The 25,270-nt window shown below is 44.4% G+C and overlaps 1 protein-coding gene across 1 annotated transcript in view; it reads right to left on the bottom strand.

Annotated features, from left to right (window-relative positions):
- The window catches only part of LOC113520048 (transmembrane protein KIAA1109 homolog), a 70,828-nt gene that overhangs the window by 18,404 nt on the left and 27,154 nt on the right, over positions 1 to 25,270 (bottom strand). Inside the window, exons 17-36 of the mRNA XM_052902565.1 lie at positions 25,133 to 25,262; positions 23,326 to 23,592; positions 22,195 to 22,402; positions 20,863 to 21,036; positions 19,695 to 19,928; positions 18,785 to 19,145; positions 17,943 to 18,089; positions 16,850 to 17,164; positions 16,084 to 16,206; positions 9,697 to 9,840; positions 9,011 to 9,110; positions 7,672 to 7,889; positions 6,940 to 7,044; positions 6,188 to 6,443; positions 5,463 to 5,579; positions 4,587 to 4,666; positions 3,886 to 4,109; positions 2,710 to 2,862; positions 1,705 to 1,874; positions 90 to 255 (exon numbers count right to left, since the gene is read on the bottom strand). Coding sequence (XP_052758525.1) covers positions 90 to 255; positions 1,705 to 1,874; positions 2,710 to 2,862; positions 3,886 to 4,109; positions 4,587 to 4,666; positions 5,463 to 5,579; positions 6,188 to 6,443; positions 6,940 to 7,044; positions 7,672 to 7,889; positions 9,011 to 9,110; positions 9,697 to 9,840; positions 16,084 to 16,206; positions 16,850 to 17,164; positions 17,943 to 18,089; positions 18,785 to 19,145; positions 19,695 to 19,928; positions 20,863 to 21,036; positions 22,195 to 22,402; positions 23,326 to 23,592; positions 25,133 to 25,262 — 3,692 coding nt within the window. The remainder of the gene's footprint in view (positions 1 to 89; positions 256 to 1,704; positions 1,875 to 2,709; positions 2,863 to 3,885; positions 4,110 to 4,586; positions 4,667 to 5,462; positions 5,580 to 6,187; positions 6,444 to 6,939; positions 7,045 to 7,671; positions 7,890 to 9,010; positions 9,111 to 9,696; positions 9,841 to 16,083; positions 16,207 to 16,849; positions 17,165 to 17,942; positions 18,090 to 18,784; positions 19,146 to 19,694; positions 19,929 to 20,862; positions 21,037 to 22,194; positions 22,403 to 23,325; positions 23,593 to 25,132; positions 25,263 to 25,270) is intronic.

The following is a 25,270-nucleotide window of genomic DNA, read 5'->3' as shown; positions in this document are numbered from 1 at the left end:
TATGAGGTAATAACATAAAATGAGAAGTACCTTTTTTTTTAAGTCGTTTATAAATACGCTAAATGCGTCCTTAGCCTATGCGTACTCACATCTTGATGTCGTCATCCCTGCAGGGCTCCTTGGTGTGCAGCACGCACTTGCCACTGTTGATGTGCACTTTCACGTCTAACTCAAAATCAATGTTCGGTTCCGCGGTCTTGCTCTTGCCCTGTTTGCCATCCGCATTGGCGCCCTCTGACGACGGAGCGCTGTACCACAAATTTTATTATTTAATTGTGATTTAGTAACAAAAGTAATTTTTTTTTTTAACAGAGGATTATACTCCTTCGAAAAGAGGAATACAAGTATAATGCTCACGAAATATTGTAGTCATCATAGGATTGTTGTGACGTCTATTTTCAACCAAATTAGAATAGGAAATTCAATTAACATTTTTATTAAAATTCAGGCAAGAGTTTCATTTACTGCTTATTTGTGACATTTTACTAGATGTCTGTCAAAGATGTTGGACTACTGGTTGTGCATTACACTGTGGCAGCAGTTGTTGTGTATGCGAGTGTTCCGTGGACGTGGAGGTGTGTGTGCGGTGTGTGCGGTGTGTGCGGTGTGTGCGGTGTGTGCGGTGTGTGCGGTGTGTGCGGTGTGTGCGGTGTTTCTACCGTGAAGCAGTTGTGTTTGCATAGCTGTGTTTCGGTTTGAAGAGTGGGATATGGCATGAGTTTACTGGGTACAAAGAAATAACATCTGAGTCTTCAGGAATGGCAACGCATGGGGGGTATCATGGGCGAAACAGTATACTCTGTTATATCCATGTTACTGCTTATGTCTATAGGCAACAGTTACCACTTTCCATTAGGTGAACCGTCAGCTTTTTGAGGAGCCCATGAGGGGTGTAATAATTAATTGAAAATAACACCTGAGTCCTCAGGAATTGCAACGCATGGGGGGTATCATGGGCGTAACAGTATACTCTGTTATGTCCATGGTACTGCTCGTGCCTATAGGCGACGGTTACCACTTTCCATCAGGTGGGCCGTCAGTTTGTTTGCCATTTTAAGTTGTATAAAAAAAAAGTAAGGGGGTTTAAAAATCCCATTGCTAACAATAAAGCATAATATTCGTTAGCAATCAAGTCGACTTCCACGTCGACCACTTTGGAAACCATCGTGGGTAATTCATCATAAAGGGCCAACTAACCAGAGCTTCTAGACAAGTGGCAAGCGAATTCGTCGATTGAATCGACATCGCTAGCGAGTCCGTAAATTGGAATAAGTCACCCGGCGTTGCTATCTCATTCTGTCTCACGGAATCGCTAACGATGTCTATTCCATCGACGTACTTGTTTGCCACTTGTCTAGAGACCCTGCTTCATTTTCACCTATAGACAGTCATTGGTATACCGCCAGAATGTACCAATAGCGTTGGTTTAAGTTACCATTCTATTATCACCCATTAAAAGGGTCTAGGGTCTTCAGCCTGCACTTTAGTCGCTGACGATATCAAAGAAAGATAGAGAATAGAATATTCTATAAGATTTAGAAAGAAATAAAAAAAAAAGTGATAACTAACTAGTCACAGCTAGTACTCATTTCAGTAGTGGTGACAATCACAGATCATGGTGTTTTTGTATGAAGTACCCTAAGACGTACACTGTGAGCTTACTCGGCACTCCTAGTAATTTCTTCCAAGCGCCATCACAGCATTATAGACAATGAAAATTAAAGTTACCGTTCCCATTGATAGGCTCGCTCTCCATGGAGCTCCAGCTACTGCCCTCAATGATGTCAGCGAGGCGGTTGTCTTCATCAGCCAATAGCAGCGTCTCCCCGGAGTCACCCACGCCAGCTGCCAGCACTAGGTTGGTCTCTACACCGCTGTAATGTATTATGAAATAAAAAAAATATAACCAGCGGGAAGAGATCTCTTTTAGAGATAAGCCCACCTTTGCTGACAAGTTTTTAACTAATCGCTGTATCTTTTACAAGTGCAACAAAGAAAGAAGCAGGTATGTAGGTACTATTTACTTGCAAAATTTTTAATCGCGCTTTTTTAATAGGAAACACATGAGAGCGAGTTCGATTTCATTGGAGGGCATTCGTAGATTACAGTGCATAATTCGGTACATTTACTTAACTTTTACTGAACTTTATTTTTAGTCTAATTTATAGTTTAAAAGTAAATTTTTGTTATTATCAACAAGTTTTATTATCGTATATAGGTTACAGCGGCCTATTTACGATATATATATATATATTCTGTATATACAAAATTCAAATTATTATTAAAAAAATGGCTACTTGCAAATGCTTTCTATAATATGAATGAATTCTTTGCTCTTTGACATTTTTTTTTTACATTGAATTTTTTACATTGAATTTTATAAATAATTTAATTAATATATAGGATGATAATTAATATGTTCTAATGGTGACCATGAGTTAGTTTGTGACTGTTGATTGACATGTTTTATTTTATTTTCAATTTTATTGACAATTTTAATGTATGACTGTAAAATAATTAATGTTTTGTAATTAATCGTATTGTATGCCCGATGTATGGGTAGGCTGTTTTCCTTGGAGACGTTAATAACATCTTACGAAAAATTGTAACATACAGCTCACAATAAATTTATTCTATTCTATTCTATTCTATTCTGTAGTGAAATATTGAGTTATATTTAAGGCTACGTTTAAGATTAGTGGTACAGACGTGTGGAAGTCTGTGGTGTCGTGCGGCTGGTGGTGGTGGGCGGGCACGTCGGGCACGACGAAGGAGCGGCTGCGGTTGTTGGCGAGCCCCAGCTTGCCGCGCGTGATGGAGCTGGCGCGCACGCTCTGCCGCCGCAGCTTCTGGATCATGTCCCTGCACACACGCACACGCACACGCACACTCACACCGCGCTACACATAACTGTCCACGTCGAGCGAGTATCCAGTATACACTCACTCGCTTGGGTGTCACTACCAGGATTGTGGTAGAATGCGAGCGCAAATCTTAGGCCTTCATATTACAGCTAAAAGGCCGAACACTGTGGTATCATTAGCTCATATAAAAAAAAAAGATATCGTCATCTCACCTTCTTCCATCTCACATATTTCGGTATAAACAATGAATGCTGCCCTACTGAACAAAAATTGTAATTGCTGTCTATATATATATGACAAAAAATAAGGCTTAAAACCCTCACAGCCATATGGCACTATCATTTTATACTTTCAAGCTTCTGAAACACCTTTGCTTTTAATGATAAACCGATTGTCTTGCCTTATGAAATCGAAATAGGGTGAAATAAATACGTAAAACCAGTATTTACGTAAGCGGGTAAAGACTATGAGCTCTGTCCATGATGTAGGGACAATCTATTACATATTTACTACATACTAGTGGTCGCCCAGTAGTCTAAATTCGACCATAATTATATATATATATTGGCCAAATTAAAAGTACCCGTAACCGGCGAGCGTATATGAAAAGATCGATGAATGTGGAGGAAGCGAAAGAGGTTTGTTTGAATCGAAGCATTTAGCGTTCCATTGTTTCTGCCTATCCTAATGGAATACAGGCGTAACAGATATGTATGTATGTATATATTGCAATAAATGAATTTATTATGGTTATGTTTGACATTCAGTAAGACTATAGACAAATAATATTAAAGGCAAACAATATTAATCTATTCTCAATTTGACCATAGACTTAAAAGTATTTTTTTTTTTTATTGACTTAATGTATTTTTATGCATCTCTATATAAACTATAAATGTGCGAAATTTCATACTTATTAAGTATATATAGTCCGTGCAAATTTTGTTAAACGCAATACGAGTAAAAAACCATCTACTGGTCAAACTTCATTACTTCTATGTTTCATTGCCATAAATCCTACCTCCTGAAGTCCTTGAAGACGAGCGCCTCGAGGTCGTGCAGGCGCTTCATCTCGTGCTCGATGGTGGTGTGGCTGGCGCCGAGGGTGCGCAGGTCGTTGATGATCTTGGCCTGTTCGTTCATCTCCTTCTCGATCAGTTTGGACCGCTTCTTGGAGTCGATGCTCGTGTCGAACACGAACGCGGGCAGGTGGTCCGTGTACTTGCGACGCAGCACTATGCTCTCCTAAACGCCACCAAATATACTCACTTTACTACTATTGCCCGCGCGAGGGTTTAAAGGCTTCGTTTTATACCTCGTGGTAAACCTCTGTTGTGATTTACCGGATATTGCGGTCTCTGATCGGTTTTCTCGCTGGCCGCTAAGACATTCTACAGACAAATTTGACGGTCTTTGAAAAAAAGACTAGGACGAAGAGGGGGAAAGACGGACATAATTTTGTTACGAGAAATTTTCCTTTTTATTGTAATACTTTTGACAACCAAATTTTGACCTTCGACCCCCGATTGGTAACCGCAGTCAGGCTTTGGTGATGTTTCATGAGAGATGCTGCTGTCCATTCCTCGATCATTTAATTCCTTTAATCACCTTTTAAAACACCCATGGGAAAGGAAGGTGGCCCTTTCGATTATGGCACCACACGACTTCTTTATTCACACGGATTCATACATATTACTATGAAATAAATCCTCTGTAACATACTTGTGAATCTTTGCTGTTGTCAGCTTCATCGTCCAGGTCGCTCTCGTAATCCATCTTCAGTGGGTCTTCCTCTTCAAACCCTGAAAGAAAAAAAATTACACTAGAGTATTAACAGCTTCATCATCATCATCATATGAGCCGTTCACTGTTCACTGCTAAAAATAGCCCTCTCCCATAAAGAGAGGTTTTACCAGTAGTTGCCATGCTTGGCAGGTGGGTTTACAACCGCAGTTAGGCTTTGGTAATGTTTTAAAAGCACCTTTTTGCTAGAAAATAATCGTAAGTAGAAACCATTGTACTTAATGTCTAGTGAATTCGTCACATTAAGCTAACTGACTTGACTTTACCTTAACTTTATCATGTAGAAAGAATGTAACTTGGATTTTAACAGTATACTTTGTCAGATGGCTCCATCCCTGGGAACCATAGTGGTTAACTCCTGATAAATTTGTCACGATGAGTTAACTGACCTTTTTTTTATGCAACTTAGAATGGCAAACAAGCTGACGGCCCACCTGATGGAAAGTGGTAACGGTCGCCTATAGACATGAACAGTACCATGGACATAACAGAGTATACTGTTTCACCCATGATACCCCCCATGCGTTGCCATTCCTGAGGGCTCAGGTGTTATTCCTCTGTACCCAGTAAATTCACGCCATATCCCACCCTTCAAACCGAAACACAGCCATGGGACAGAGGTACGCAAGCAATCGACTTTTGTACAAAGTCTCTCCCTTTCAACCTCACCTATCATCCCTCACTGGTACCCTATCAGCGTTTACAACGACGTATTACGACAGTTCGATATAGAGATATCTAGATGATTTGATTTCTGATCTTAACACTATATAAATAAAGTCCAAATAAACAAACCAGTGAGCATGGTGAGCGTGTGCCCGAGCGCGGACAGCTGCTTGCCGACGGACACGTCCAGGTGGATGTCCACGCCCTCCATTTGCCACGACACGTTCAGGAACCACTTGGCGTTCTCTGCCGGAGTAGCGGGGGGAACGAGTTAGAATTAACTAGAACTATAACATTTAAAGACGCAGTTAGAGGAAGAATGGAACTTATTTTATTTAGCACTAGTGCTAAATTACCAATTATTAAACCTCTTAATTAGTAAATAATTTACTGCACTGCACGCATAAACATAGAGATAACTTCATAGAACTTTCCAAAGCCTCTGTATTTAAGTAAGTGAATGAAATAAAACGATGTAAGGGGCAGAGGCTTTTGGTTTATGGTTGTTTATCTACCTCGGAAGAGATCTATTGACAGGTAGGAAAAGTATTTTAAAGAGGATATTTAATAATATGGTAGTTTTTTTAACAGTATACGTAGTTTATAACTTGATTAAAGTAGTTCGAAATAATATAATAGTTCATAAAAGACTATGGTAATTTACTTGGATAATCTGGACATTGGTTGATTGACGTAGCGCTGTAATGTGTCTGTTTCCAAGGCTGAAGTAGTATTTGGTTAAATTCCCCCTAGTGGAGTTTCGGCAGAGCTATCGTTCCTTACTTGTCGCATTCACCTCTCTCGTGGATGATGTTTGTGAATGTTGTGCGCATGCGTATTATTTATTGAAGTACCGTGGCGCTTGGCGGCGGCGGTGCGGCTGCAGACCTCGTAGGTGCCCTCGGAGACGCAGCAGACGTTGGCGGTGGCGCCGGGCTCGGGCTTCCAGTCGTCGAGCGAGGCCTCGAAGTCGTCGGCGAAGCGCAGGCACAGCCCCACGAAGCGGCCCTTGGAGACGAGCGCGCCCGAGCTGCAGGCGGAGATGCTGGTGCTCTCCAGCGTCACCACCACCGCGCCGCGCCACTCCGCCTCGCCCGCGCCGCCGCCCGCCTGCGCCACGCGTCACTTCACTACTCTCTCATACCGCTCTCTCGATACTATCTATTCAACGTTATTTTAAACATACGTTTGCTTCGGTACCTCTGTTCCATTCGCGTTTCAACCGTGAAGCACTTGTGTTTGCATGGCTGTGTTTCGATTTGATGGGTGGGATATGGCGTGAATTTACTGGGTACAGAGGAATAACACCTGAGTCCTCGGGAATGGCAACGCATGGAGGGTATCATGAGCGTAACAGTATACTCTGTTACGTCCATAGTACTGCTCATATCTATAGGCGACAGTTGCCACTTTCCATCAGGGGGGCCATCAGCTTGTTTGCCATTCTAAGTTGTATAAAAAAAAAATCCTCCGAACAGTATGTGCAATATCGAAATGAAAACTCACTTTTTTCCAACAATAACTTCCAGAGAATCTCAACATATAGATATTGGTGCGGTACCGATATTACACATGCCTACTACGAGTAAGACGTGGGACCACTTACCACCGGCGGCTGGTTGAGCGGCAGACAAATGCCGATATCGTCAACGTTCAGCTGAAGGAACAGAGTACTCAGATGTGGAGTAGTGATCTGTGACGTCAGTTGTACCTGCAAATCAAATATAAGAGTACATTAAATGAAATTAAATTAAATTTATTGCGATGAATGTGGTAAGTTTAAGGTAATATATATAAGTGCTTTATATTATTCTCAATTTCATGTATAATATAGTATATGTCATATATGTGTAAGTATATTTGTTATTCATATATATTTATTCGTTTATATATAATATGTAATTTTAGTATGTATGTATATCAATAATTACTAGTACCGCATTCGTGTATTCTGACACTTCCCTATGGTTGACTGGGAGAGAATGCTTTTAGCATTAAGTCCGCCATGTACACATATTTGTACTAATGAATAAACAAAAATAAATAACCTTAACATTCAGCCAGCTCGGCATGCAACATTTTTATATGTATTATTAACAATCAACTATTAAATATAAGTTATATTACTAAAGCCACATTGAAATTCAAGTTATTATTGTAAGTTTATACATGCATGTCATGGGAAACGCGTTGAGATCTACCTGATACACCCTGTATTGCCAGCATTACTAACAATCCCTTTCCCCCCTACCTCAGATGGGGGTGGTAGCCGCTGTCTGCCCGGCTGAACATAGTATATCGATGGCGAATCGCTAGTAACAGTAGCAGGACGGGTTACCTTCTCGAAGACCTGCTGCGTGGCGGTGAGCACCTCCTTGTTGAGGTTGAGCCGCTTCTCGTTCCAGTACTCGTAAGCGTTTTTGTAGTTGAGCCAGACGAGGATGGCCCGGTCCACGGCCACGGGCTGGATGTACACGAGCGGCCGCTTCAGCGTGATCAGCACCACCTCCTTGTCCTCGCCCGCCACCGTCTCCTCGCGGAACGCGTTGCGCATCGCTGACACACGTACGTAATGTGTTAACACGTTTAGATATAAATGCTTGAAAAGAGCCCATAAACATAAAAGAGTGTGTCCCCAGTTACATTTTTTTTATACAACTTAGAATGGCAAACAAACTGACGGTCCACCTGATGGAAAGTGGTAACCGTCGCCTATAGACATGAGCAGTACCATGGACATAACGGAGTATACTGTTTCGCCCATGATACTCGCCATGCGTTGCCATTCCTGAGGATTCAGGTGTTATTCCTCTGTACCTTGTAAATTCACGCCATATCCCACCCTTCAAACCGAAACACAGCCATGCAAACACAACTGCTTCACGGTTGAAACACGAATGGGACAAAGGTACCCAAGCAATCGACTTTCGTACAAAGTCTCCCTCTGGTATACATATACCACAGATGGAATATCATTAACTGGCCAATTTCTTAACATACTTAACATTCTTTGCCTGGAAGAGATCGCTCTTAGCAATAAGGCAACCTATTTTCAATCTTTTCTTGTAATTATTTGTGCTTATAATAAGTTTATTAATGTAATCTTTTAGAGAAAAATCTTTTAGAGGAAATAATGACGAGTATCTATTTATCTTTTTCAAAAGTTATGAAACCTGTCTTAGACGTTATTTACCGGCGTTATATAGATTTTGGTTAAATGTCTAAAGTCAGCTTAAAAGAGTGGCAGTATAGGTTTTTGTACAAAATAAAGATTTCTCTTTCTTTATTTATTTTAAAACCTAGTATATTTATTTACATTTATAGTGTGCTAATATTGATGTCAAATGTGTTGATGAAAACATCAATCATTTAGGATCATTTGTCAATTATTTTTATCAATTAAAAATAGAATAATAGAGAAAATTATGACTTTTCTTTATTAGTTGGTAGATATGACAATTACACAAACAAGATGGAAGCTAGACCATAGACAAAAAAAAAATATATAAAAAGTAATTGACAAGCAAAATGGCGCGAGATTTTTTTTTTTACAACACAGGGGGCAAACAAGAGATCCTCAAACTGTCACTTATGTGTAGTCTAGTGCACATAACGATCCATGATATAGATCATGAAGCATAGATATATGTTTTAAATGAACATAGAATATACCTTACCGATTCTAGTGTTGAAAAACGCGTACTGTTGAAATTCGGGCTCCGCTTCCTCGAACATCGCGTTGCGTATCACTTGTCCCAAACTTAGGTTTACATCCACCTGTTTACAAGATATACATTAAAAGATATTTTCTTGACACAAGCGGCAATAATATATTTAAATTGTTTACTTATCACATCCTTAATATCAGTCTTGTTGTATCTGCTGTTACCTGTCTACTGCTGAACATAGCCTTTCCCATAAAGGGGGTTTTGCCAGTAGTCGCCAGGCGGGTTAGCAATTGTAGTTTGGCTTTTGGTAATGTTGTAAGGGGGATGTTGCCGCCCATTCTTTCACTATAATTTTTTTTTTACTGCACAGGGGGCAAACGAGCTTGCGGCTCACCTGATGGTAAGTGACTACCGCCGCTCATGGTCACCCACTATTACTATAAACCCTCTTCCTTGCTTCTTACGACCCTTACAGGAAAGGAACGGGTGGCCTATTCTATGCCGAGACCTAAACGGCGGAACATCTGTCTACTGTCTAAAAGTTCAATGTCTAGGTGGGAGAAAGGATCTATATTTTTTTTTAATAAGAACTTTATGTATAATAGAAATTTATCTAGCTCAAATTGCCTTAGTAAGTTCAGGGGTAAGTAATTTCATAACTAAAACAAGTGCTAAGCGTGCGTGTCCGCCTGTACCTGTGCGCGTGCGAAGAGCCGCAGCTGGTGGCGCGGGCCGGGCCCGGGCACGTTCTGCACGCGGTTGGACAGCTCGAACTCCACCGCGCCCGTCTCCAGCCGCACCGCCGAGTTGCTGGGCGTCGTCGCCGTCAGCTGGATGCGCTGCGCACCACACCGCATACAACATACGACCCTCTCACCACCCACGCTACGGTATATCCTTATTACAATTACAAATGTGAAAATGGTATTGTTTGTCAGCTCTTAACTCCTTAACAGATGGACCGATCACTATAAAATTTATTACACATGTACTATATTAGACAGAGAAGGATTATATATCTCAGTCAATGTAAACAAATCCCAATTTCGCAGACGAAATCACAGGTAAAAACTAGTAATTTATATCGAAATTCATAAGGAGGAAATGTAATGTTAACAAGTAGGCGAGTTTAGCAAGGATTGATGATCGAGTTTCACAATGTTTTATTTAACCTAAACTTCAGCTCTTTCCCAAAAAACATGAATTTCTTCTATTTTAATGTAATAACTACCAGTCTAACTTACGTGTAATTAGATCGAGAAAGCTCGACTAAATTCGAGACCCTTAATCGTGAGCGGCTGTGGTGTGAGTCAAACTGCGCGCTTCGACCCAACGACTGTTTTCTTTCATACAATCCATCTTTTACAATTCCTCATTTATCTTGTATTAATTTCAAATTAACTTCGCTATAATTATGTTGTTCGCGACATTATTTGTATATATCGTAATTTATAGTTGTTAAGTCCTAGTTAATCGTTTTGTATTCTGTTATTTTATATAGATTTGCATAGATTTAAGATAGTGTAAGTTAAATAAAGTATTTCTTTGTGTGTTGTCATTATTACCTACGAATAGAAATAGAAATGAAATTGTAAATTGCAATAAATAAACGCTATAGAGTACCGATCTGAAGAGACACGCGTCTCGTTCTTTCTCGCCCCGTCCCGCTCGCGCAGATTCGCTAACGCGAGTTGGAAACGTTATCATGCGAGCGGGCGGGTATAAAGATAGGCCGCCTCTCGTCGAGCGGCATTCGCTTCCGGGCAGCGACGCACTACACTCGAGAAGAAATAGGACAAGAAGAAAAAATACTCTCTTCAGACGGTACCGGAGGCTTCAGAATAGTAATCGCTGTGTTTCACTCCAGCCTGAACCAACGCCCCTACAGTCCACGCTCACCGAACGGCAGTCCACACCGTTCATCGTGGTCCTTCGAGAAGCCGGATTGCTGGAGGAACACCGTTGGTACATCGAGAAGCCGGATCGCTGGAGGAAGACCATTCTGAAGCCGGATCGCTGAAATGCCGACTACGAGGAACATGAAGTCGTCGCAGCAGAAAATCGCCGTCACCGAAGCCACAACGTCCGCCGCCACGTCGACTACGGCCGCCGGAACGCTGTCCGTCGCTGCCACGCCGTCCGTTGCTGCCACCACGTCGTCTGCGGCTGTCAGAATGCCTTCTGTCGCTGCCACGTCGTCTACCGCCGCCACCACATCGACTACGAACACGTCCGGCGATACGACGACCACAGGAGCCACGGAGACTACCGAAGCCACAGGAACGACAGAGGAGACAGCAAGGAAGAAGGAACCGAAGCACGGCACGGCACGCACGGTTCGCACCACGGCCTCGCAGAAGAAGAAGGCTCTGGCCAAGGCACGGGAGGAGCTACTTCGAAAGGAGGTGGAATTGGCTGCTGCACGTGTCGCCGCCCTGGAAGCCGAATCAGAGGACGACGAGGAAATAGACGACGACGACGCTACCGTCAGAAGAGAACGAACGTCGGATTGGGTTCATCGAAGCACGCTAGCACTCACGATGGAGCCGCATGTACCAGAGATAGAAGAAGTCACCGGCAAGCGTCAGGGGTTCGTCCCATCGAGACCCGTTGAAGAGGATTCGAGAGCGCCGCCGCCACAGCCGAGCAGCGACGCACTTCACCGGGACCACGCACGCCACGTTGACCCACATGCCGTCATGCCTACGATAGCAGCGGCGATGCAGTCGATGAAGAAGGAAGAACCGGTGCTGAAGGTGGGCATCGATTGTCGCCATGCAGATGGCCGCTCGCAACATACTGCCCTCCACAGCGTCAAGAGTCACCGAGTTGCCAGTCTTCAATGGATCGTCGAGCGAGTGGTTACCATGGAAGATGGCCTATGAAGAGAGCGCAAGTCAACTCACAGAACAAGAGAACCTAGCAAGACTGCGCAGAAGCTTGAAGGGGGCCGCAAAGGACGCGGCACGCTCCCTATTCGTCGGGTCTACGACCGCAGAAGAAGTAATGAAGATGTTAGCCGCGAGGTTCGGCCGCCCTGGAGCACTCGTCACAGCCGAACTGAACAAACTCCGCGCGCTACCACGACTCTCGGACAACGCAAGAGACGTCTGCCTCTTCGCAAGCAAGGTGCAGAACGTCGTCGCCACGATACGAGCGCTGAACAAGAGTCACTACCTCTACAATGAAGAAATAGTGAGAAACGTCACAGAGAAGATGCCGTCGGTACTACGCTTCAAGTACTACGACTTCGCCAACGACCAACCGGAGGGACAACCGGACCTCATAACACTCTCTCAGTTCCTGCAAAGGACCGCCGCACGATGTGGAAACTTCGCCCCCGCCGAGGAGATACCGTCCGAAGACCGGCGGGAGTCCGCTCCTAGGAAGACGGCGAAGACATACACGACGCAGGAGAAACCCGCTACACCACCGTGCCCGATGTGTCGACGAGAGGGACACGCTCCATCGGACTGCAAGACGATGAAGGAAGCAGACACATCGGAGAGATGGGAGTTAGCGAAGACTCATAGGCTGTGTTTCCGCTGCCTCAAAGTAAGAAGATTTCGCCACGCCTGCAAGAGCAAGAGATGTGGAGTGGATGAGTGCACGCAGACTCATCACCCTCTGCTGCACACCACGCGACAACAGCCGGAGAATGAAGTGACAACACACGTCATCGAGGACAAGTCCGCCGCAGTCGCCGCATCGGCAAGGGAAAACGACAAGATCGCGTTCCTGAAGATCCTGCCGATACGAGTCACCGGTCCCACGGGAACGTGCGACACCTACGCGCTACTGGACGACGGGTCGACTTGCACCATCATCGAGACGGCGGTGGCGGAGCGAATCGGTGCTACGGGTCCCCCGCACCATTCTACATGGAAGGTGTGGCCGGGGCACGGATCAACGCAGCTCAATCGACGCGTGTTCACTTCAAGATCCGCGGGCGGAATTCACAAGAATAAACAGTGGGGGCACGGACGATGGACAGACTGCAGTTATCACCGCAGTCGGTACCGCGCAGCGTCATCAAGGGCTGTCCACATCTACGAGACATAGAGAGAGGAGTTGGTCTATGAAGAGGGCAAACCGACGGTACTGTTGGGGCAAGACAACTGGCACCTACTGCTGGCCCACGAAGTTAGAAGAGGATCCGACACGCAGCCGGTCGCATCACTCACCGATCTGGGATGGGTACTGCACGGTACGAGTCGCGGCAGGACAAGACAGCAGGTGCACAGAATCAGCCACATAGTGACGACACATGAAGAGGAACAATCGATGGAAGAAATGATGAAGCAACATTTCGCGCTCGAATCGCTGGGAATCGCACCGAAGAGGTCTTACAATGAAGAAGAACGTCGCGCCCTGCGCATTTTAGAAGAGAAAACTCGTCCGTTACCGGCGGGAGGATACGAGACGGGGTTATTATGGAAGAAGGACGACCCTGTGCCGCCGGACAACTATGAATCGGTAATGCGACGTCTCCAACCGGTCGAAAGGAATTTCGACAAAAACGAAGAACAGTGGCCGCGTGAAGATAGTTCAAGCGACGATAGTCAAGCGAAAACGGGAGAAGAACGCGTACACAAGCTACAGAACGCGACGCAGTTGTCTATAGCATTACCCGATCCGTCACGTTTTTCTAATTGGTTGAAACTTGTTCGCAGTTCAGCACGGGTGTTGCAGTTCATCGACCTCCTGCGACCGACCAGTCAACGCTGCACCGCCATCCGAAAGAGAAACAAGAAGAAAGAGAGCGCCGACCCCACTTGGACCCGCACGAAGAAAGTCGATAGAGAGAAGACGAAGATGAAAATCAAGAACAGCAATAGTCCATCTGTGTGTTTCATCCCCATAGACACACACTACCTAGATCGCGCGCGACGGCTATGGATTCGCGCGATACAACAAGAGGCGTTCGGCGACGAAATCGCAGTATTGAAACAAGGGAAACAGCTGCCGTCATCCAGTCGACTCATACAGCTGTCAGTCGTCATAGACAACGACGACATTCTGCGACTTCGATCGAGAATAGCAGCCGCCGCCGATCTGTCAGCCGAGCAACGAGAACCCCCCATCGTCGACGGAAACCACGCCTGGGTGCGCCTATACATCGCATGGGTGCATCGGAAACTTCACCACGGCGGCTTCGAGATCACCACAAACGAGGTGCGACAACACTTGTGGGTGTTGCGCCTACGACACGCCGTCCGCAGTGAACTGAAGAGGTGTCAGCTGTGCCGCCTACGAAGAGCAAGACCGGCGCAGCCATCAACGGGCAACCATCCACATAGCAGGTTGGCGCATCATCAACGACCGTTCACGTTCACCGGCCTAGACTACTTCGGGCCTATGACCGTGACAGTGGGCCGCACTCACCAGAAACGATACGGAGTGCTCTTCACCTGCCTAACGACGCGCGCAGTCCACCTAGAAATCGCCGGCAGCCTCAGCACGGACTCCGCCATAATGGCCCTGCGGCGCTTCATAAGCCGCAGAGGGTGTCCCACAGAATTATGGTCCGACCAAGGCACCAACCTCAAAGGTGCTGACGTCGAACTGAAGAAAGCAGCCGAGGAAGCCATCCAAGAAGAGTCATCAGTTCATTTCATCCGGTGGCGCTACATTCCCCCGAGCGCACCCTTCATGGGAGGTGCGTGGGAACGGCTGGTGCGTAGCGTGAAGACCGCACTAGCCGCTACGTTGAACGAGCGGGCGCCCAAGGAAGAAGTCCTCCACACTCTGCTGGTCGAGGTCGAGCACACCCTCAATAGTCGACCGCTAACCCACGTGTCAACATCGGCAGACGACGACAGCGCCCTAACCCCCAATCACTTCATATTGGGCGGTCCATCGCGCGTCCCACTGCCAGGCAGCTTCACAGAGAGCGACGCGGCGGGACACAAGGAGTGGCGTGCCAGCCAGAGGCTAGCTGACTGCTTCTGGAACCGGTGGGTGAAGGAGTACCTACCCGAGTTGCAACACCGGCGGGAGCTCCGAGCTACACACGGAGCCATCAAAATGGACGACCTGGTCCTGATAGCTGATGGGACCTTGCCTCGCAACACGTGGCCGCGAGGCGTGGTGGTGGCGACCTACCCTGGACCAGACGGCGAGGTTCGAGCAGTCGACGTGCGGACGAACAAGGGCATCCTACGGCGACCCACTAAGAAGCTGATCATACTGCCCACATCGACATCGAGCGACGCGAACACGAGTTAACTCCAGCTACGAGAGCTGCGGCGGGAGATTATGTTCGCGACATTATTTGTATATATCGTAATTTATAGTTGTTAAGTCCTAGTTAATCGTTTTGTATTCTGTTATTTTATATAGATTTGCATAGATTTAAGATAGTGTAAGTTAAATAAAGTATTTCTTTGTGTGTTGTCATTATTACCTACGAATAGAAATAGAAATTGTAACAATAAATAGAATTAAGAAATTGTAAATTGCAATAAATAAACGCTATAGAGTACCGATCTGAAGAGACACGCGTCTCGTTCTTTCTCGCCCCGTCCCGCTCGCGCAGATTCGCTAACGCGAGTTGGAAACGTTATCATGCGAGCGGGCGGGTATAAAGATAGGCCGCCTCTCGTCGAGCGGCATTCGCTTCCGGGCAGCGACACACTACACTCGAGAAGAAATAGGACAAGAAGAAAAAATACTCTCTTCAGACGGTACCGGAGGCTTCAGAATAGTAATCGCTGTGTTTCACTCCAGCCTGAACCAACGCCCCTACAGTCCACGCTCACCGAACGGCAGTCCACACCGTTCATATGTATATGAAAGCCTATGTTCAAAATTGCGTAAAATTTCAATTATTCATACGCCACCACGACACAACAGATCATACCACTAGAAGTATGAATTAATGGATCTTTTTACCAATATGTCACACTTATTTGATTGACTCTCTAACTACTACCATCTCTTTCTCTCTCTTGCGTAATCCTTCTATTATCTTTTCCAAATGGCCAACTTAATATATTGTTCTTTGCTACTACATTCTTGAATGCACATTTCTCTTTCAGCTTTAAATTGTAGTTTCCTATACGTCCTAGTGCACCACCTACCTTGATCCTGATGATGAGCGTGAACAATATCCTGCTGAGGGCGGACGAGGACGCCTCCTCCTCGTTCCACAACGGCACGGGTTTCTCGCCACCATACACTTTCTGTACTACTTCATTCACTTCCTGCAACGATGTTGAAAGCATGAAGGAGAAGTTGAGCTAAGTCCAAATTTGTCTACATATGGCAAGTGGATTATAAAAGATTTAAAATTGGAATTGTCAAGAAACAACATTTCATGTTTTAACACGTTGAGCGCCACGCGTATTTCTACAGCAATCCCGTTCAAGCCACGCGCGCCGCTTCTAAGCGCTGGTACTACAGGAGCTGGTGTTTCCTATCGTAGTAGAAGGTAGTTTACGTTTGGAACGTGATTCTTATAAATTTTAAATAAATTTTCTGTAATTCCGTAAAATAGTGTAAAATTTTATAGTTCTCATGTTACACGCTGTCAGACACCGATGGCTGACGCGGCCTAAACGGAAAGTCTGGTGTCAGCCACCGATGGCTGACATGGCGCTCAACGTGTTAAGGAGAATATCATAGTGTTAATAAACACAATAATACATTGAAATTGTTGACGGTTGGAGTCCAAATTATGTCCCATGTAATGTAATGTAAATTGGACTCTATTTCCAGCGCTTAGCCTCTCATTTGGGTCATTGTACGTGTAAGTCATGGCTAGTACAGCCAGCCTAAATATATCGCATTAAGTGAGAGCTTGCAAGTGTTATTACTATTCTTGTTATCGGCACACAAAGCACCCACCTTCATGAAGACCTTCTGCACGAAGACGAGGTGGTTGAGCAGGTCGGTGGAGAGCGTGTGCTCGAAGAGGCCGATGTCGGCCGTCGCCGCCAGGTAGCGGCCCGCGCGCAGCACCACGCCCTCCAGCGGCTCCGCGCCCGGGCCTGGCTCTGGCCCTGTGCCCGGCCCTGGCTCTGGCCCTGCCCCCGGCCCCGGCTCCGGTCCTGCCCCCGGCCCCTGTCCCGGCCCCGCGTCCAGCACGCGTGCCGCCACGTGCACCATGGGCAGCGCTACCGACGCTGCCGCGGGGATGTTCGCCTCCGTCTGCGTTTGCGTCTGAGAGTACACATTGTTATCGCAATGTAGCGATAAATACACATGTATACTAAAGTTGATGTAAACGTCATCGAAAGATTTAGCAGTTGAACTAGATATGAGTAATATCTGATATCTATATATTGAGTTCTTCCTGATATTAATAATTGCGATATCGTCTATACTAATCCGATATCTATATTTTCGATATTATATATTGGATATCTGAAAGTTATTATCTGTTACTAAGCCAATATATGTACGGATATTATAACTACAATATAATAATAATAATAATAACTTTATTTACTTAAACAAAATTAGCCTGTAGTACAATATAACTATGACCCCACACTAGGCAAAGCCTGTCTCGTGGAAGATAATAATAATAAATCGTGGAAGAATAGATATTGTTGTATATTACCCACCCTTAGTTTTAACGTATTTGTTTGCTATTACACTATTTAGAATTACTTGTCGTCATATCTTTAAACAGATAATGCATTATCCTACTATCGATTGTTTTGCAAAATTTTATAGATAGATAGATACTCTTTATTGTTTCCTCCAAAAGATTACAATAGTAAACTTATTATAGATACAAACAATTACAAGAAATAATCACAATGAGAAAACAATGGGCACCCTTATAGCTAAAAGCGATCTCTTCCAGACAACCTTTGGATGGAGAGGAGTAATTAGTAAATGTACGTTACTTGCTTCTACTTGATAGTTACATAATGTTTATTTCGGTAACATATAGCAGGTAGTGCGGTAGGTGGCGGTAGGAGGTCGCTACCTGCAGCTTGGTGACGAAGCTGAGCGAGTGCTGCGGCAGGTCGACGGTGAAGTGTGCCTTGTGGCCGGTGACGCCGGCGCTCTGCACGTGCTCCATGCGGTACTGCGCCTGCAGCGACGGCAGCAGCGCCGCCGTCACGCTCAGGCTCTACGACCACACGGTACCACATTACACGTGCTTCTCGTAGCTGTCTTAGATCACCGACTAGTCTTTCGACTTTGTACGAATACTTCACAGATGATATGGAGTTAATATAAGAAAAAACTTGGATGTCGTATATCGTTCAGTAGTAATTTACAAATTGGCTTATGAAAGAGAATATTAAAATGTGAAGGAATATGTGCAAATCTGGGGGGTCTACTATGAAATGAAATTCCGAATTTTCGGACGCAATTTGTTCTTGTTCAGAGCAAAATTAGTTCAGTAGTTTCACATTTTGTTCGTCATAAATCTTATTATAAAAGTCTAAAGGAAGGATATTTTAAAATTTTTAATTTTCAAAATGGTATATTTTTCCCCTTCTGTCCTACATAATGCTATGTAGGACAGAAGGGGAAAATGTTGGGACACTTGATACGACACGACGAACTTATGAACGTTATAACAGAAGGTAGGATAGAAGGAAGGAGGGGGAGAGGGAGACCGAGACATAGTTACATCGGGCAGATCAAGAAAGGAATTGGTGTCGTGTCGTATCAAGAGGTGAAGAGACTCGCTGAAAATCGTAGTGAGTGGCAAGAGCTCCACCGACAAGAGCGCAGCTCCTGAATAGAATAGATAGATAGATAAACACATTTTATAGTAGGTCCTCGGCACCTGAATGATATTGTAATAAGTATTACCTGGAGCGCGACGGAGAACTGCAGATGCAGCGGGTCTAGCAGCGGGCGCGGCGCGGCTCGCGGCGGCGGCGGCGGTGCGGGGGCGGCGGGGGCGGCGGGGGGCGCGGGCGGCGGCGGCGGCGGGCTGCCGTCGTCGTCGGAGGCGGGCGGCGCGCGGCGCGCGGCGGGCCGCGTGACGCCCAGCTCCTGCAGCGTGCTGGACAGCTGGCGGCTGGAGCGCGTCATGACGCCGTGCAGCGCCACCGGGTGCTGCGGCAGCTCCACGCGCACGCCGCCCACGCTGCCCAGCGCCGTGCCCGCCGCGCGCGCCTCCCACGTGTACAGCGCCTGCGACTTGCCCACCGTCACGCGCACCACAGTCCTGCGCGACCGTCATACACGCCGGAAGCTCAATACTAAGTCACATCACTCACTAATATCATTCAAATAATAAGAAACTGGTATGTAACAGTAGAATTACGAGATACGAAAACATACTTGTTGGTAATAACAAAACAGATACCATGAGCGATAAAACGTTTTCTATGATATTCATAGTATTGCTCATATTTATAAACAACGGCAACCACTTTCGCTCAAACACAATTTTTTTTTGATCCCTCGAACCGGACACCCAAGTGTCTTTTAAAACAAATTAAAAAAGTATTTATTCAATAGTATTTTTCTTTTATGTTAATTCAAAATTTTACCAAAAACAATTCAACAGCTTTATACGTATTGTAAATATACGCTAGCAGGACACCACTGTGTAATAATAAGTGAAAACGAAGTTGAGTAAGCACTATGGTTCCCAGGGAAACTACGTGATTATTAGCAACAAAGCTATTAAACCAATAATCCCTTACCCCCTCGACAACCGGATGCCCCCAAGAAGCCTAGTGTCAATAAATATAAGCGTGCGTATACTGACTGCGCGGTAGGTTGCGGGAGGTGCGCGTGCTGCTGGTGGTGCGGCGGCGGCGGCGGCGGCGGCGGCGGCGGCGGCGGCGGCTGGGCGGCGCCCTCCAGCAGCACGATGGCGGCGCGGCCCAGCGTGCCGGCCAGCGAGCGCGGCCCGCGGCCCGCCAGCGAGCCCTGCAGCGACGTCAGCTCCGCCTCCAGCTTCAGCCCCGACAGCGACGCCAGCAGCCGCGTGCGGTGGATCCTGCGCGCGCACATACACACATACGTTTATACGCTTTACGTCACCAGTGACGGTCCGAATACGTATGATCAGAAACGTAAGACACTACCTGCACCTGTATTCATGTAAAAGCGATTCGAAATAATAACTGCATGCTATTATCACTAATTTCAGCATAGAGATATAGTTAATTATAAGCGTTTTCACTGTTTGTATTGACTATGGTCATGTCAGTCGAAAAGGTTTGGGTCACTTAAATAAAAATATGAATGAAAACTTTTTATTATTTTCTTCAGAGAATGATATAGATTATAAAGATAACCAATATGTATACAAACAAAATAAATGCTTAATTACATAAAAGCAAGGCCAAAGAACGGTCCTATGGCTAAAAAGTATTCTCAACTAGGCAACTTTAGGATCGAGAAGAATAGTTAAAAATGTGTCTAGTCAAGGTGTAACAGAAAAACAATAAGATTAAAAAAAGGAGAAAAAAGATAAATTAAATATCATCCATGTCAAAGTTTAAACCAAAATAAACACTAGAGTGAGAGAACATAAGATGGACGCAAAATTTTAAACTTGCAAAAACTTAACGCGCGGTGTTCGGTGCTTCAACTCAATTAGATAATCGTCACTCGTGTTACCACCACTAGGAAACTACGCTTAAGCTCCTATACTTTCAGTTCAAAAGGTAAAAGAGTAAAATTACAAAATATGAAAACATAATTGTTAGAAATAAAAAAACAAATACAATGAGCGATAAAATGTTTTTTTTTTTATGATATTCATAATATTGTTCATATCTATAAACGGTAACAATTTTCGGCCAAACACAATTATTTTTTGATCCTTCGAGCCGGACACCAAAGTGTCTTTTTAACATAAGATGGACGCAAAATTTGAAACTTGCAAAAACTTAACATAGTAATTTACAAGTAATAACTAAAAGAACCTGGCCAGGCCGACGACGACGAGCCCGCGCGGCGCGGCGGTGGCGGTGGTGACGGCGGAGGTGACGGCGGAGGTGACGGCGGCGGCGGACGAGTTGCTGGCCGTCTGCTCGCGCGAGCTGGGCCGCGCCCGGCCCGCGCGATACTGCTCCGGGATCTCCGTCGTCACGGAAAACCTGCCCCACACGGAGCGACCTCACATTATATATTTATTTATTCACAAAAAAATCAGAGATACACTAGAGCAAATAGATACGAAGTAGGATCATAAAAAAAGCCTATCAGTAGCTTTCAGTGGTTTTCACAAGTAGCAATAATATAGATAAAAGGTGCTGCACACAGAGTAATAAAATAGCTTGAACCCTTCGACTCAGTGCAACGACGAGCTATGAGAATTGTCAATGATTCCAGGCTTGCAAGCCGTATCGAACACTAAAGTCTTAGAAGAGATTTTGCCTCACTCTATGTTCTACCTCTTGTACAACGGATTGTGCTCAGAGGAATTATTCAATATGATGCCTACGGCCACTTTCTATCATCGTACGGCTCGCCATCGACAGGAAGTTCACCCTCATACCCTACAGCCTAAATGGTTTCAGAGATGTTTTTTTCCACGAACACTCAGGTTATGGAATTAACTTCCTGCCAAGATTTTTCCAAGAGACTACAGCATGAAGTAAAGAGGTTTCTTCAGGATTGGCAACGCGCTTAATACCTCTAGTATTGCAGGTGTTCATAGACTACGGTAACCGTTTAACATCAGGTGGGGCTTGTTTGCCATCTCAGTGGTATAAAAAAAATAGGAATTAACAAAAAAATACATACAAAAAAGGGATAAAAACAAAGTAATAATGATGAATAAAATACATAGTAAAAATTACATGTAAATATTTGATTATAGCCTTCTTATCCATACAATATGCATAACATACAATATAAATAAAGTGAATTGTTCGAAAAAATCGGCTCAATTTTTTCATACACTTTTGCATGATAAATAATTGAGTGATTCTTTTATAACTTATATATTTATTTTGTCTTATATTTTTCTATCTCTTTAATGCATAAAATCACATTTTATTTATAAAGTAATTAAATATAGATACGTCAAAAAACATTGGGTGCGTAAGTATAAAAAACACTAATAAAAAACGGATCAGATAATTTGACAATTAGCTGACAAAAAAATCGACCCGTTATTGAGACTCGATGCGCGATCTGTATAATCTAAGGGTGCAATATTAACGATAAATATGGCAGTTCATTAAATTAATATACAATTGTCAATGCTAATGTGGTTTTCGGTAATAGAGTACAATGAAAAGCGTTTAAACCTGTGAGTGATGGTCTCGGCGTCGGGCATGTTGGCATAGAGGTCGAGCAGCTGGTACACGGTGCGCCAGCAGCGCGGCGCCAACTTGGTGTCGGCGGGCGTGGGGCCGACAGCGGCAACGGCGGTCGCGGGGGGAGGGGCCGGCGACGTCGCCAGCAGCTCCGAGCTGAACATGGGCGTGTGCGCGCCCTCGTTCAGGGAACTGTAGCCTGTACACATACAGGAGAATTCCACTGTTAAACAAGTTGCGTCACAGCGTATCAATTTATTTTATAAGCTATTTTTGAAGCCTACAGAGCAGCGCTTCAAAAGTGATTACATAATTAAGGGTTGAATATGAATAATGAAAGGTTGTCTGGAAGAGATTGCTTAGCAATAAGACCGCCTTTTGTACTACACTATACTTATCGAAAACTGTTCAACAAATCCTGTAATATTGGTACAATAGTGTTAAATAAATAAATAATAGTACATTACTGCAGCGGCCAGCAAATAAGGCATTGATGGACGAACGTGCAAATGTGGGCTGAGGCGTAGCCGAGGCACACATATGTGAGTCCATTAATGCCTAGTTGTGGCCAAGGCTTGTATATTACTTTTCTCAAACAATGAGCGGAAATCAAAAACACAATTTTACTTTTTAAGTTCAATGACGAATAACGAACAATAATAATTTTTCACGCGGCATAATGTTTCTTTGTTTTTTTTTTTCAATAAACAGCTTTCTATTTGCAAGCCAGTTTCAAATTTAAATAAAACCTTTTATTAGTTACTTCCTTGGTAGCCATGTTTCGTAGTAAAAGGTCATTCCATTTTTAAATTACAGGACAGATATGAGTTTACATAGTAATTTATCTGATCGCAAAACACGACAGATATGGATTTTCATACAACTTTTGCCGGCCGCTGCCCGCATGTATCTGGCCAGTACGGCAATTTTGATTATCTCGAAGAAGATTGTCAAAATAATGCTCACATTTCCAAGCATGTTTGAGAAAAATTTATTTATACTATATGAGGTACATTTTATATAGATATAGTTATTATATATGAAAATATACTTAGATTTAATTTCATTGAACATAGAAAAAAAATGCAGAGGTAAGACAAAACAGGTAAAGTAATATCTGACCGAGCTTCCCCTTGACGGTCTTGCCGGTGGAGCGCAGCTTCTGCGCGAAGGACTGCGGGCGCGGGCGCGGCGCGGCCAGCGGCGCCCGCGCCGCGCTCAGCTGCGAGCCGCGCCGCGCGCCGCCCTCCGCCGCCGCCTCCCCCGCCACACCCGCCACACCCGCCACACCCGCCACACCCGCCACACCCGGCACGGCCACCGCCGACACCAACGGGGGCTCCTTTTCCAGCGACGACACGCTCACTAGCGTCTCACGGAAGTCCGACACTGGAAATGGTCGAACTTTCTACCATAGTACGGCTCGCCATCGACAGGGAGTTCATCCTCATGTCCTACAGCCTCAATGGTCGCGTACTACGCGGTTTCAAAAACGTTTCCTCCCACGAACACTCAGGTTGTGGAATGAGCTCCCTGCCAAGGTTTACCCTAAAGACTACACAGCATGGGGTTCTTCAAAAGAGGAGTTAAAGAGGTTTCTTCGGGGTCAGCAATGCGCGTGTAATACCTCTGGTATTGCAGGTGTTCATAGGCTACGGTAACAACTTACCATCAGGTAGGCCGTATGCTTGTTTGCCACCTCAGTGGTATAAAAAAAACCCACAACTGTTACAGATGAATGGATAAGATCGCTCTCAGCAATAATTAAGTTCTGCGGCGTATGCTGTGTGCAGGGTTAAACAATGAACCAATATTGAGACTGCCAGATTAGTTTATTTTTATTACTTTCATAGTATACTGTCCTATGGAATATTACTATGGGGTAAAACAGTCAACATCCAAAGCATACTTCTATAAAAATTCGTGAATCACTGAGAGAAATATTTATAGAAATAAATATTCTCACCGTAACTTCACAATGCATATACGCAAACATTTTGTATATACGCAAGAATCTTCTACTAGATACAAATTCAAACCTGCTGTTCTGAAGTATCATTTAGAAAAAATTAATAGGTCTTTATGGGAATGAGTATTAAATGTTACAATAAGGTACCAAAAGATATTTTGAATCTATCTTTTAATAAGTTTTAAACTATTATTAAAAATACTTATTAAAAAAACAGACTAAACGATTACTTGAATGACAAATGTGCACGGTGTCAGTCGATCTCATGCACGAGCTTTTAACGACCATGTCACTTTAGACATAACATTATGTGTACTTGTATTTATTTAAATGTATTAAATAAATACAAGTACACATAATGTTAACACAGATTTAAAACAGTAACTGTGAACATCTTACTTATTATTCATAATCTAATTCCATATTTACTTGCAGATGACATAATTTATCTGCATTTCCAAAATACTCAAATTATTTAAAAAATATACCTAATAAAATGATAGACCAATGCAGTCATTCGGGCACAAATTTACCAGAGGGAGACTTTGTACAAAAGTCGATTGCTTGGGTACCTCTGTCCTATTCGTGTTTCTACCGTGAAGCAGTTGTGTTTGCATGGCTGTGTTTCGGTTTGAAGGGTGGGATATGGCGTGAATTTACAGGGCACAGAGGAATAACACCTGAGTCCTCAGGAATGGCAACGCATGGGGGGTATCATGGGCGAAACAGTATACTCTGTTATGTCCATAGTACTACTGCTCGTGTCTATAGGCGACGGTTACCACTTTCCATTAGGTGAGCCGACAACTTGTTTGCCATTCTAAGTTGTATAAAAAAAAATTGTCATGAACATTGTATTCTGTGAAATTTATAGTGCTACAGGTAACAGTTACCACTTTCCATCAGGTGGGCCATCAGCTCGTTTGCGATTACAGGATAGGCATAAAGGAGTGAACATACCTGATGAGGAGGTGTGCTTGTTCTGCCTGTGCGATATCTTGGTCTGGGTGCGCAGCTCCGTCTGCGTGTCCTTCACGTTCTGGTACATGTTGCTGATCTGATGCAGCAGTCGCAGCAGCGGCATATTCACCTGCGCAC

This window comes from Galleria mellonella, unplaced genomic scaffold, assembly GCF_026898425.1.
Source record: "Galleria mellonella isolate WM207_F2 unplaced genomic scaffold, CSIRO_AGI_GalMel_v1 utg93, whole genome shotgun sequence".
Taxonomy (NCBI): domain Eukaryota; kingdom Metazoa; phylum Arthropoda; class Insecta; order Lepidoptera; family Pyralidae; genus Galleria; species Galleria mellonella.
This window is presented reverse-complemented; position numbering and strand designations above follow the sequence as displayed.